Source organism: Natator depressus, chromosome 8 (genome assembly GCF_965152275.1).
Source record: "Natator depressus isolate rNatDep1 chromosome 8, rNatDep2.hap1, whole genome shotgun sequence".
Taxonomy (NCBI): domain Eukaryota; kingdom Metazoa; phylum Chordata; order Testudines; family Cheloniidae; genus Natator; species Natator depressus.
In genome coordinates, this window is record NC_134241.1 from 1,191,107 (window position 1) to 1,205,940 (window position 14,834).

The window sequence follows — 14,834 nt, forward strand, 5'->3', positions numbered from 1 at the left end:
TCCCCTCACCCGCACCTGCAGCGGCCCCGGGCTAGACGGGCCCTGGGTCTGACCCACGGTGCCCCTCGTAAGGCTGTGACGGGCTTGTCCCGGGCCGCAGTGCTGCCAAGCTGTCCCCATAGCCACGGTGGGTCCGGACAGTGGGCGGGGCCATCTCTCAGGACCCTGTCTGGGGGCGAGGGGCGGTGCTGGGAAACCAACCCCCGAACCGGGGAGGAGGGAAAGGGCCAACTCCTGGCAAACGGCTCCTCTCTGCCCGGAGGCAAGATGGCGGCACAGGCCTCACCCGGGGTCACATGGGAAGGGGCCGCCGCGTAATCCCAACGGGAGGACGCCACCGCCATGTTGAAGGAGGGCAGAGGGCGGTGAGGCCGCCGCCGCCAGCTTGAGTGTGGGCAGCGGACCCGCTGATCGCGGCGGGCGAGTCGCTTCGGGCCGCGGGAGGGAGAGGAGACGCCGCCCTCGCGCTGCCAAGCGGGCCGGGAGTGGGAGGGGCTCCGGCCTGCGGGAGCCACTGGGCCCGGTGAGTAACGTGCCCCCGCCCCGCTGGGTGCCCCTCCCCTCCCCCTCCTCGCCTGACCCCTCCCCCTCCCGGCCTGACCGCCCCCGCCCCGCTGGGTGGCCCTGACCCCCCCCACTCCGCTGAGTGCCCCTCCCCGCCTGACCCCCCCACACTCCGCTGGGTGCCTCTCCCCTCCTCCTCCAGGCCTGACCCCCCCCACTCTGCTGGGTGCCCCTGCCCCTTCCCCTCCAGGCCTGACCGCCCCCGCCCCGCAGGGTGCCCCTATCCCTCCCCCCCCCAGCCTGCCCTGGAGGGTGCCCCAAACCACTCCCCCCACGTTACCAGGGGGAGGAAGGGTCATAGCAAGAGACTGTAAGACCCTGTTTTGGGGATGGAGCTCTTCGGGGTTAGCTGGGTCTCCGGGCCAGCCTTGTCCGATACCCCTAGCCCAGCCCTCTGGGAACCTGGTTGGTTTTATGTGAACACTTAGGCCCCTGTCCTGCAGGAGAGCCTGGGCCAGCGAGTCTCTACCAGAGCACAGGGTCCTCCCCGCAGAGAGCTCCTGGCAGGATCAGGGCCTTAGAGAAGTGCTGTCTAGTGGGTAAGTGACAGGCCTGGGACTCCGGGCTCCTGGGTTCTAGTCCTGCCTTTGTGACTGACCTGCTGCGGGCGATGCTGGCCTTCTTGGCCCCATCTCCCGAGATGCCGTGGGCAGCTCTCACTGGCTTCAGTGGAACCGGTGTGTGCTCAGCACTGCAGGAAATCAGGCCTCTCCCTGGGACTCATCAAGTGGTGGAATTAAATAATGGCTGCAAAGAGCCCGAAGACCTCTGGGCAGAAGAGGCTAGAAAAGGGCCTCGTGTGGAATTAGCCCGTGTGGTGGTTAGTCCATGGTGCTGATTGTGAGCAACATGTATCATTCCTGAAGGAAGGGAGCCGTTTATAAAGCAGCGACCCATGTCTCAGACCTCTCAGAAACTTATCTGTGGATGGGAGTCATTCATTTTTGGCCTCATTTTTTAAGCATTTTTAAGCTGTCACAACTTGGCAGGTCTGTAGCTGCAGTATCAAGATTTAGAATTATCCTGTCATTAATTGTTTTCTGATTCATCAAAATGATAGATGGGGAGAGAGAGAGTGACAAATAGTCACCAGTTGGGGATCTTCAAGGGTTCCCCTAAAAATGTTATGGGTGGAAAGAAGCATGTGTGAGTTATCTCATTACTGGGTCACCTTTGCTGTTGGAACATTTAGAAGAAGATGTTCTTAGCATCCAAAGATAAACGAGTGGGTGACTGGAAAGCTAGATGCGAGCCACTTTGCACAAGTCCTAGTAAGTAATTCATTCAAGCAAATAGCGGTACCTCAGTTACCAGCAGTTGTCCCCTCTGAGAGATCACTGATACATGCTTCCTTTTTTGCCTTGTTCACTTAGTGTGTTTTGTACAGACGCTCTCTCTGCCCCCTCAGCCCCTTTATTTTCAGCCCTGTGGTGGGAGTTGTGTGGGTAAAGCTCTGTGCATCTATTTTGGCGAATGTCAGGGATAAGTAAATCGTCGGACCGCCAGCTGATTCTTCTAAGTGATCCCTTATCTAATGTGGTGCAGCATGCAGAAGGTGCCTTACACAATCGGAAGGGAGTTAGGGACCAGTGTGGATGTTTGTTTTGTTTCCCTGGTAAATCTAGGTTTACAATCAGATTCCCCAAATACACAGCTGACAGGATTCAGACAACAGTGACCAAAGGTCTGTTTGGTGCTGCTTCTGTCCATCATCCCAAAGGGCTTGCTCTGTGCATATCTTTCCTCTAATAAGGCTCCTCCCCCACTATAATGGAATCTCAGAAGTTCTGTATGAGGGTAGTTGCCTGCATCCAGGAGGTGTGTGTCTGGTGCAGGGGAGGGAACAGAAGAGCAGAAAGAAGGGAAAGGATAAGAAGGAATCTCCAGCCATGCCCACATGTAGCTCAGCTGGAGCAGGACAGCTTTGTCTTTCAAGAGCTAACACCCTTCCACATGCTGCAGGATCTTGTTGGGAGCCCTGTTTCATTTCTCAGTAGCAGACAAACAGGAATTTATTGATTGTGCCTTGACAGTTGCAGTCACTTTTAAAATCAATGCATAGAATCGATACGGCACTTTTCATCTTCGAAGGGCTTCCCAAACCTTATTCCTAGATTGGAAGGCCAGGAGGGACCATTGCGATCATTTCATAGAACTGTAGAATTGTAAGACTGGAAGGGACCTCAAGAGGCCATCGGGTCCAGTCCCCTGCACTCATGGCAGGACCAAGTATTGTCTACCAGTGTTTCTCAAATGCAGCCACTAGGCCATTTTCTTGCAGCCACAGCCTCCTGGGCGGGGGGCGCAAAGCAGTGTCCCCTCTCCCAGGGCTGCTAGCCGCGGTTGGGCCCTCCCCCCCTCCAGAGACACAAACACTGGCGGTGCAGACAGCTGGTGGATTCCCCACTTTCCCAGGGGCAGGGGAGGCAGGCTTTAGCTACAGGGCTTCGGGCTCCATCCACACAGTGGCAGGCTCTGGTTCCAGGCTCCAGCCTCAGGCTCGCCACCCCTGCCATTGTCCCTGTGCCCCGCTGCCTCCCTGCCCGCCTCCCCATCCAGGGCTTAATTTGTCCCAGTGCTTGCCAGGGCTGAGTAAATCTGCTATGAAAAGTGATATTAACAAACATACAGATATCACTTTTCACAGCAGAAGACTTACCAGCTAGCAAGTCTTAGAAGGAAAAAAAATGCAACCAAAAAAGCAAAAGAAACAACAACAAAAAGACAAGAACATGCAAAGCGCCTTATTTCTGTTTCTGTTCTGTTTTGGTCCAGTAAAGAATAGAGTCAACTGTAAATTATTTTTACTACTGAGTCTAAAAAAACCCTACATAAATAAATTACAGTGGTTTGGACATGTTTTTGTGCATATTTATTTGTTTTTCCTAAAGTTAATCAAGTATTTTAGGAAAAATTGTCAGCACGGCCATCAGCAACAGTTGGTGGCCACACTCTGAGGCCACCAAAAATTTTGTTGTAAGAACCCCTAGTCTAGAGCAGTGGTTTTCAAACTTTTTTCTGGGGACCCAGTTGAAGAAAATTGTTGATGCCCGCGACCCAACGGCGGGGTTGGGGGTTCAGGAAAGGGTTCCGGGTTGGCGGGGGCCCAGGGCTGGGGCAGGGGATTGCGGTGTGGGGTTGGGGCGCGAGCATACCTCCCGTGGCTCCTGGTCAGTGGCACAGCTGGGATGCAGAGACAGGCTTCCCACCTGTCCTGGCACCATGGACCGTGCTGCGCCCCAGAAGCATCCAGCAGCAGGCCCGGCTCCCAGGCAGAGGCGCGCAATTGGCTCCGCATGGCTCTTGCCCGCAGGCACCGCCCCTCCCAGTTCCCATTGGAACCAGCCAATGGGAGTGTGGAGCTGGTGCTCGGGGTGGGGGCAGCGTGCAGAGCCCCATGGCTCCTCTGCCTAGAAGCTGGCCCGGTCGGCGGTGCTGACCAGAGCTGCTAGGGTCCCTGGGAGCTGAGCAAGGCAACCCAATGCCTTACATGCCGCGACCCAGTACTGGGTCATGACATGAACTTTGAAAAACACTGGTCTAGACCATCCCTGACAGGTGTTTGTCTGAACTGCTCTCAAAAATCTCCAAAGATGGAGATTCCACAACCTCCCTAGGCAATTTATTCCAGTGCGTAACCACCCTGACAGTTAGGAAGTTTTTCCTAATGTCCAATCTAAACTGCCCTTGCTGCAATTGAAGCCCATTGCTGCTTGTCCTGTCCTCAGAGGTTAACGAAAACAATTTTTCTCCCTCCTCCTTGTAACAACCTTTTATGCACTTGAAAACTGTTAACACTCATGTTCCCCCCTCAGTCTTCTCTTCTTTAGTGTGACCTCCTCCTGTATAATAGAGGCTCTAGAACTGCCCCAAATAATTCTAGAGCAAATCTTGTGGGAAAACATCCAATCCTGATTTAAAAATTGTTAGTGATGGAGAATCCGCCATGACCCTGTGTAAACTGTTCCAATGGTTAATTACCCTCCCTGTTAAAAACGTACACTTTATTTCTAATATGAATTTATGTAGTTTCCCCCTCCAGCCATTGGGTCATGTTATAGCTTTCTGTGCCAATTTGAAGAGCCCACTGTCAAATACCCACTGTAGGGCAGGTTTTCTAATCCTTTAATCACGCTCATGGCACTTCTCTAAACCTTCTCCAATTTATCAGCATCCTTCTTGAACTGTAGGCACCAGAACTGGGCACAGGACTGCAGCAGCTGTAGCACCAGTGCCAAATACAGAGGGAAAATCACCCTCTGCTCCTACTCGAGATCCCCTGTTTATGCATCCAAGGATCGCGTTAGCCTTTTCAGCCACGGGGTTGCACAGGTACCGCACGGTCGCTGATTACCCACCACAATCCCCCAATCTGTTTCAGAGTCACTGCTTCCCAGGGTGGAGCCCTCCATCATGTCACAATGACTGATGTTCTTTGGTCCTAGATGTACACGTTTACATTTAGCATTATTAAAACATATTTTTTGCTTGTACCCAGCTTACCCAGGGACCCAGAGCACTCTGTACCAGTGACCTGTCTTCTTCATTATTTCCCACTCCCCCAATTTGTGTGTCATGTGCAAACTTTATCAGAGATGATTTTATGTTTTCTTGCAGGTCCTTGATAAAAATGTTAAATTGGAACAGGTCCCTGCAAGACCCCACTAGAAACACACTGCTTGCTAATGTTTCCCAATTTCTAGTTACATTCTGAGACCCCTCAGTTAGCCAGCTTTCAATCATGTACTGTGGGCCATGTTGATTTATATTGTTCCAATTTTTTAATCAAAATGTCATGTGGTACCAAGTCAAATGCCATTCAGAAGTCTGAGTCTATTACATCAACAGTGTTAACTTTATCAACCAAACTTGCAATCTCATAAAAAAATATATCTAGTTAGTTAGACAGGATCTCTTTTCCATAAACCCATGTTGATTGACATTAATTATATTACCCTCCTTTAATTCTTTATTAATCGAGTGCCATATCAGCTGCTCCATTATCTTGCCCCAGATCAATGTCAGACTGACAAGCCAGGTCCTCCCATTTACCCTTTTTAAATATTGGTACAACATTAGCTTCCAGGCTTCTGGAATTTCCCCAGTATTCCAAGACTTATTGAAAATCAACATTAATGGTCCACCAGCTCCTCAGCCAGCACTTTTGAAACTCTTGGGTGCAAGTTATCTGGACCTGCTGTTTTTAAAATGTCTGATTTTTATAGTTTCTGTTTAACATCCTCCCGAGATACTATTGGAATGGACAGTATTTCATCATCCTCATACGGTATTACCACATCATCTGTCTTGTCCCCAAACACAGAACAGAAACGTTTATTGAATGCTCTGCCTTTTCTGCATTATTATTGATAATTCCACTTTTTCCATCTAGTCATGGACCAACATCCCTGTTAGAATTGTTTTTCTTCCTAATATACTTTAAAACTCCTCCTTATTGCCCTTCATTATCAATTAACCCACACAACAAGGATGGTCATCCCAGATTTACAGGTGGGGGTAAGCGAGGGAAATCTACTAAGTGACTTGCACAAGGCTGCAGAAGGAGGGAATGGGAAGTTGTTTATTCCTGCCTCCCAGTCTTCTGTCACTGTATCTAAGGCCATGTCTACGCTACAAAGTTTGGTCGATGCAAATTACGTTAGTATCCAGTTGGCGACTTTTGTATATTGCTGGCATGTGTGCCTGCATCGTTGCTTGCTTCGGCGTGGTGCATGCGCACTGTGAGTGGTTGCGTCAGTGTAAAATGCAGTGCACTCTGGGTAGGTACCCCAGCGTGGCGGGTGCCACTGCCTGACACAATGCCTTGTGGGACATGTCTGAGTGCTTTGTGGGATACTAACGATTTTCCCAAGGATTTCTGAGAACTGAGAGTCAAGTTCCCACCATGCAACTTTCTCTATTCCATGGTGCTTGCTCCATCCTATAATTTTCACACCATTTTTAAAATCTCCCCCAGTCCCACTCGTCACTTTTCAGCGTGCACCATATTTGCAGAAGCATGCACCCTGCAGAGCTCAGGGTCATTCTAATGACTATTGCTAATACAGGGTGCACGATTCTCCTGTATCTGCAGAACTCAGTAGTACGACTATAATTGACCATGCAGTGAGGAAGCTGCAGAGGTATTTCAGTGTAATAACTGTGTGCCGATGGACACAACAAACAGAAATTCCAAGTTGTTTCTGACATTCATGGAGCAGCTCCACCCAGTGCATGTTGGCTTCTGGGCCGGAGAAACAAGCACTGATTGGTGGGATTGCATTGTAATGCAGGTTTGGGATGACAAATAGTGCTTGCAGAACATCTGGATGCGAATGGCCACATTCCTGGATCTGTGTGCCAAGCTCGCCTCAGATCTCCAGCGCAGGGAGGTCAAAATCAGCTGCAATGACTGTGGTGAAGCGAGTGGCTATCATGCTCTGGAAGCTTGCAACGCTGGATTGCTATTGGTCAGTGGCCAATCAGTTTAAAGTTAGAAAATCTACAGTGGGGGCCATTTTTTTCCAAGCGTATAAGGCCAGTAAGTATATCCTGCGACACAGGACTGTTAGTCTTGGTAATATGCAGGAAATAGTGCATAGATTTGCAGCCATAGCGTTCCTGAACTACAGTGAGGTGATAGATGGCACGCACATCCTATTCTGGGACTGTCCCACCTTGCCACTAGGTGCATAAACAGAAAGAGATGCTTTCCCATGGTTATACAAGCACTTGTGGATCACTGGTGGTACATCTCTGATATCAGTCTGGGCTGGTCAGGGAAGCATCTTTAAGAACACAGGACTTTTCAAAAAGCTGCAAGCAGGGACATTTTTCCTTGACTGACATATTACCATTGACAATGTGAAATGCCAGTTGTGATTATGGGGAACCTAGCCTGCTCCTGGCTCATGAAGACATACACTGGCCACCTCGACATTGCCAAAGAAAGATTCAGCTATCAGCAAATAGCAAAATAGCAAAATGACTATTTAACCTGCTTTTGGTAGATTGAAGGGTGGCTGGCACTCTGTACTCACTAGACTGGATTTCGGGGAGGCAAACATTTCCACTGTTATACTGCATGTTGTGTACTGCATAATATCTCCGGGGCAAAGGGGGACAGGCCACTGCCAGGGCGGAGAGGTGAGGTGGATCATCTGTCTGCTGAATTTGAACAGCCAGACACAAGGGCTGTTAGAAGAGCCAACTGTGGACCTATATAGCTGAAGGAGGCTTTAAAAGACCATTTTTATAGTCAGCCCACAGTAGCGTTGTGAGATGCTTTTATGAAATAGTGTGTCTCATGTGTATGAATTAAGAATTCTTTAATGCAGCTATAATGCTGGTGTAAACTGATAAATATACTCTGAGTCTCCAAAAATAAAATGTCATCGTGAGCAAAGAAGCAGGAAACAAAATTAAAGTGCAAACACACAAGGTAAAACATTTTAGCACCACTAACTTGGTGAGCCAGACTTTAAAACCCCACCTCAAAACGCAAGCAAACAGTGATAGTTTACGTTCAGGTATGTAAATCTTTTGTGGTGTAGTGCATTGTGGCTGATGTGTGGTTTTGACAGGGCAGTGGATGTGTAACTGGTTCTCCGTGCTGTCTGGAATGGAGTGATAGGTTTGCGGGTGCACACCAAGTTGCCTCCCTACACCTACAGGGGAGAGTCGGAAGCACTGACCACGGAGCTCTCTAAGCCCTGGAAAGGCTGCTGAGTCCAGCATCTTTGGGCATGTAGGTCAGAAATACTCTGCAATGTCAGAGTTTGTTGCTTGAGCAAACCCATGATGTCCTGGTGCATTTCCTGATGCACTTCTCAGTCCCTTTCCCTCTCCTGCAGCAACCACTGTCTCCATTCTCAGTCCTTCTCTATGGTCATGGTCATATGGCCCTTCCAAGCCCAGCGTTCACAGCAAGTCTAGGGGGAAGCACCAGATTTGTTGTTGGCCTCCATCGCCTTCTGGTATGCCTAGCAAAGTTCCTTTGCTTTCCCATGGCACTGCTGCTCATCCCTGTCGTGCCCCATAGATGTCTATATTTCTGTGGCAGAGCATCTTTCCCTACAGGCCAAGAAGATCTAAGACTTCTAGCCTGCTCAAGACAGGAGTAGGTCTAGTACAGAGGTGGGCAAACTGTGGCCCGTGGGACTGTCCTGCCCGGCCCCTGAGCTCCTGGCCCTGGAGGCTCGCCCCTGGCCCCTCCCCTGCTGTTCTCCCCCTCCCCTGCAGCCTCAGCTCACTGCATCACCGGCGCGATGCTCTAGGCGGGGGCTGTGAGCTCCTGGGCAGCGCAGCTGCAGAGGCTGGCCTGACCCGGTGCTCTGTGCTGCGCGGTGCGTGGCTGGCTCCAGCCGGGAGGCGCAGCTGTAGCACTGCCAGCCACCGGTGCTCCAGGCAGCGTGGTAAGGGGGCAGGAAGCAGGGGGGTTGAATAGAGGGCAGGAGAGTTTGAGGGGGTGGTCAGGGGGTGGGGGTGTGGATGGGGGCGGGGCAGTTAGAGGGCAGGGCACAGGGGGGTTGAATGGGGGTAGGAGTCCCGAGGGGGCAGTCAGGAAGGGGGGGGTTGGATGGGGCAGCGGGAGGCAGTCAGGGGCAGGAATTCCGTGGACAGTCAGGGGACAGGGAGAATGGGTGGTTGGATGGGGCAGGGGTCCTGGGGGGGGGCAGTCAGGAATGAGAGGAGGGGTTGGATGGGGCGGCAGGGGGCAGTCAGGGGCGGGGAGTCGGGGGGTAGTCAGGGAGCGGGGGGGGTTGGATGGGGCAGGAATCCTGGGGGGCCATCAGGGGACAGGGAACGGGAGGGGGCGTTGGATGGGGTAGGAGTCCCGGGGGGGCCATCAGAGGGCGAGAAGCAGGGGGGGTTGGATAGGGGCCGGGGGCTGGGCCACAACTGGCTGTTTGGGGAGGCACAGCCTCCCCTAACCGGCCCTCCATACAATTTTGGAAACCCGATGTGGCCCTCAGGCCAAAAAGTTTGCCCGCCCCTGGTCTAGTACTTGTCTTTATCCGTGGAGCTGGCATGGTTGGCTCCACACAACAAAGGGGAGGTGGTAGCTGTGCTCGTCAAGGTGGGCAACCAGGAGACTGCATTTAAAAAGCATGCGGAGGTTTGTAAGGGAGAAGGTGAGCTTCCAGTCTCTGTGACCCCTGGGCAGTGGAATTCAAAACCATGATGAGAATGGCCACTGTTGTGGGGAGAGGGGCACTGTGGGACAGCTGCTGGAGGACTCTTACGGTTGACACAACTCATGCAGTGTCTGTACTCACACACTGTCGACCTAAATAGGTCAGTTGTGGCTCTGCATTGCTCAGCAATGTGGTGTTATTGCGTTGCGGTAACAGGGTGCTTATGTCGGCAGGAGATAAATTTTGGTATAGACACATGCACAACAAGGTCGACACAATTTGGCTTGGGTCAGCGTAACTTTGTAGCAGAGACCAGGCCTGCATGCAGCTGGAGCAATGTGCTACACTCTTGTTCTTCAGGCAGCACGAGTTCTGAGCATGTTCCTGTCCTTCACGTCTGTTGAAGCCACTGCATGCTTGGACTCCTCTGGTGTTTGAGAGGGAATGCGCTGTTCTGTACTGGGTAATGGGGGAAACAGCCGAGGGTCACTGTCGTATATTTTCTTGTGTTTCCATATTAGGCCGAAGCCAGTAGATTCAAGAGATTTCAACCATTTTAATGGAGGCAGCATGGACCGGTGGATGAGGCCCTGGGCTAGGAGTCGAGGAACCTGGGGGCTCTATCCCAGCTCAACTGCTCTCTGGCAGGGTGACTGTGGGCGCGCAGTGTGACCCGTGTGTGCGTCCGTGGCCCCATCTAGGAAAAGGAGTTGAGCCTATTTTCATAGACTCACAGGGACTGGAAGGGACTTCAAGGGGTCACCTAGTCCAGCCCCCTGCACTCCTGGCCATTCCTAACAGTGTGTCCAACCTGCTCGTAAACATCCCCAGTGATGGAGATTCCACCACCTCCCTGGGCAATTTATTCCAGTGCTTAACCACCCTGACAGGAAGCTTTTCCCAATGTCCAGCCTAAACCTCCTTTGCTGCAATTGAAGCCCGTAGCGTCTTGTCCTGTCCTCAGAGGTTAAGGAGAACAATTCTTCTCCCTCCTCCTTGTAACAACCTTTTACATGCTTGAAAACTGTTATCACGCCCCCTCTCAGTCTTCTCTTCTCCAGAGAAAACAAACCCAGTTTTTTCAATCTTCCCTCATAGGTCATGTTTTCTAGACCGTTCATCATTTTTGTTGCTCTTCTCTGGACGTTCTCCAATTTGTCCACATCTTTCCTGAAATGTGGCACCTGGAACTTGACACAATACTCCAGCTGAGGCCTAATCAGTGTGGAGTAGAGCAGAAGAATTACTTCTCGTGTCTTGCTTACAACACTCCTGCTAATACATCCCAGAATGAAATTTGCTTTTTTTTGCAACAGTATTACACTGTTGACTCATATTGAGGTTGTGATCTACTATGACCCCCAGATCCCTTTTTGCAGTACTCCTTCCTAGGCAGTCATTTCCCATTCTCAAAAAGAAAAGGAGTACTTGTGGCACCTTAGAGACTAACAAATTTATTTGAGCATAAGCTTTCGTGAGCTACAGCTCACTTCATCAGATGCAATTTCCCATTCTGTATGTGTGCAACTGATTGTTCCTTCCTAAATGAAGTACTTTGCATTTGTCCTTATTTAATTTCATCCTGTTTACTTCAGACCTTTTCTCCAGTCTGTCCAGATCATTTTGAATTTTAATCCTAACTTCCAAAGCACTTGCAACCCCTCCCAGCTTGGTATGGTCCACAAACTTTATAAGTGTACTCTCTGTACCATTACCTAACTCACTGATGAAGATATTGAACAGAACCGGACCCAGAACTGATCCCTGAATGGGAGGAGGGCTCCAGGGCCACACGGGGATGGGGCAGATGTGCCTGACTGAATGGGAGGGGCTAGGGATCAACCAGGGTGTGTAAGGGGGAGTCCCCAACTCCCTAACAATTACTCTTTCCCCTTTCCCCCCAAAGAAACTGTTCCATACTTCTCCCATCCACACCCAATAGCCTTCCAGGTTCGCTCCCAGGCTCCTTCCCTCTCCCTCTGCTCCTCTGTTACCCCTGACTCCCCCAAGCCTTTGCACTGCTTCTGAGGGGTGCGGGGAATATGTTTCTGTATTGTAGTTTAAATGAATTAGTCAAAGTTATTGTATTAATATGTCTAGGAAGAAACCTATCCATCAAAAAAAAATTCCTGAATCTTTTTTTTGTCTATATTGTTACAGACATACTTACTGACAGGTATTTTGAAATAACTTACCAAAATAATTGAAACTGGTGTGATTATTTTGTATTATTTTGACAAATAAAATATACAGAATTTTGCAGAATTTTAAAATATTGTGCGCAGAATTTTTAATTTGTTGGCACCGAATTTTAAACTTTTTGGTGCAGAATTCCCCCAGGAATAGCACATGCACTTGCCCTCTCTGGTGTTGCACGTAACCCTCACAAGGTTGCAGTGATAATGCTCGGCTCTCCCAACATCTCGAGTGCCTTTGCTTATACTAAAGGCTTGAGATGACCCTTTAGGGAGAGTATTTCAGCAGAGGACAGCTTGAATTCGCAGTTCATTGGGAAGGCAGGTCACGAGATGTGCATTGTACACGACTTCTTGCTTTCGATCTCTTTTCCACTCTTCTACCTTGCAGAGCTTGTGCAGCTTTTCTTGGAGCTCCTGTTCTGTGACCATAACTACATTATTGGAAAACTATGGCTTTTGCCCCACATCTAATTGAATATGAAAGCTGACAACTGGTTTTGCTGCTGTGGTTTCCTATTCTGGAGTGCCAAGGCCACCAGGTTGTCAGCATGATTCACCGCAACATCTTGGTTTGTTCTGCAGCAGTGGTAGTGAAGGGTGGTGCTAATAGGGGACGGCAAGGGTCCTTGATGGAGGGCTGGCGATTTCCTACTATAAAATTAATAATTGGACACATTTGCAGATGAGCGCTAACAAGAGGAGTTGCGTGGGAATTTACTCATTGCATTGGAGAACAAGAATGGAGGGCAGTTCTTGTGAGTGCTGCTGCTCCTCCGAAGCCCCTTCTGAGCAAATCCGCTGTGAAGTATTCATGACTTGATGAGTGGGGACTTATGCATGTGGCTCCCAACAGCACTAAATCCACCCTGCTTTGCAATAAGATCTAATTCATGGAGTATTTTGCTTAAAATAGTAAAACTGGATGGCTGTTAAGGGAAAACTGAACCAGATGGAAGCAAATGGCTGCTTTCAACCTCTTTATTTTTTTCAGAGTGCAGGATGCCGAGGAAGAAGAAGCATGCAGAAAGCCCTGACTTTCAGGGCCCGGACAGGGAGGAGGAAGAGCCGAGGGGCCTGGTCGATGCCAAGAAGAAGCGTAGTTTTGTGGATGCCTTTATTGTTATATCTGACAGCGATGGAGAGGTCAGTGGTTAAAAAAAACGGAACCCAAAATCCTGACTGGGGCATGCTTATCTACCAGTGCATTCCTGCCAAGAGACTGTCCTGAGCGGTACCTACTATGCATCTTGGGGCAGCCTGCTGCACTTTGCCATTAGTATTTTGCTCTGTTTCTTTTCAAGGTGTATTTCAGATTAATCATGTTCCATTTGGCTAGGAAATGAGCCGTCTGATTGCCTGGTGCTGAGTCCTGTCTCTGAGATTTGATAACCAAAACCTGTCCAAACACAATCTGAAATCTAATTTAAATCATGTTTCCTCAATCGCCTTGCAAATCTTTTTCAAACTTTTTATTTTATTGCTGTTTAACTAAATCACAGAAACGTGGTTATGTTACATGCAAGTAACTGTTCAAAGCATAGCTAGTGTCAGATCATGAGACTGAATTATGGAGGTCTGAGTGTAATCCACTCTCATCCTTAACCACTAAGCCGTCAGAGGTAACTGCATTGCTCATGGTAGTCTGGAGGTGACTGATAGTGTCATTGGTTCAGGGGAGCTCCAGAGCCTGGAGGCCTGAACTCAGGACATGGAAGGTATGTGAGACAGGACCGGATTTGAAACAATATTTTCATTTGTAATTGTTAAGTCTTGGCTTTGCTTTGCTCTGTCAGTGATTTGGGAGCCTAAGATGCTTTTAGAATAATACAATTTTAACAAGCATTTCCGTTCACTTGCAAGCTATGGGTCTTAAATCAAGTGCCCTTAGTGCCCACACCTAGAGCATCAGTCTTGACAATAAGGCAATTAACATATGAGGAGTGGAAAAGCACTAGCAGGAAGCAGGAAAAACAAGCTGCAGGGCACATGCTATTGGCTGTTATTTCTGCACATTATCTGAGCTCTTCTCCATTGGGAAATTCCGTTAACTAGAGAGATCTAGAATGTCTGGCAGTAATAGGTCACTGGGGCTAAACCCTCAAGCTCTGCAATAAGCTAAGTTAACTTCAGATGTCTGCTGTATCACTGGCCTTTACTGTGAAACCAATAAGGAAAGAAGAAACCAACAGCTGTAAGAGATGTTGATGTACATGAAAGATCAGGACCTCTCATTGTCCACAATTATTCCTCTTAACATGCATGTGATTTGTCTCCTCATTTTCAATCATCTTTTAAAACATGACTATGAAAAGATTAGTCTCCCTGACTATACTGTACGATCAAGTCTATAAACAAAAAAGGGAAATCATGCCTCACCAGTCTATTAGAATTCTTTGAGAGGGGGTCAACATACATGTGGACAAAGGGGATCCAGTGGATATATTGTACTTGGACATTCAGAAAGCTTTGACAAGGTCTCTCACCAAAGACTCTTAAGCATAGTAGTCGTGGGATAAGGAGGAAGGTTCTCTCATAGATCAGTAATTGGTTGAAAGGCAGAAAACAAAGGATAGGAATAAATGGTCAGTTTTCACAGTGGAGGGAGGTAAATAGGGGGGTGCCCCAAGGATCTCTACTGGGACCAGTGCTGTTCAAAATATTCATAAATGATCTGGAAAAATGGGTAAACAGTGAGGTGGCAAAATTTGCAGATGATACAAAGTTATTCAAGATAGTGAAGTCCAAAACTAACTGTGAAGAGTTACGAAGGAATTTCATAAAATTGGGTGACTGGACAAGAAAATGGCAGATGAAATTCAATGTTGATAAGTGCAAAGAAATGCACATTGGAAAATACAATCCCAACTATACCTATTGTGACAAAGTTCCTGCTCTACCTTGGTGGGTCTTACGCTTATTGGCGGATTTGCTCGCC

General features: G+C 49.0%; 1 protein-coding gene across 5 annotated transcripts in view; it reads left to right on the forward strand.

Annotated features, from left to right (window-relative positions):
* The first annotated feature begins 339 nt into the window (after window positions 1-339).
* Window positions 340-14,834, forward strand: part of UIMC1 (ubiquitin interaction motif containing 1) — a 57,975-nt gene continuing 43,480 nt past the window's right edge. For all 5 annotated transcript variants that reach the window (XR_012640482.1, XR_012640481.1, XM_074960155.1 and 2 more), the window contains exons 1-2: window positions 340-523; window positions 12,891-13,042. Coding sequence is in view for 3 of the 5 variants with exons in the window: in XM_074960155.1 (XP_074816256.1) it covers window positions 12,899-13,042 (144 nt within the window). In the remaining 2 variants the exon portion in view is untranslated. The remainder of the gene's footprint in view (window positions 524-12,890; window positions 13,043-14,834) is intronic.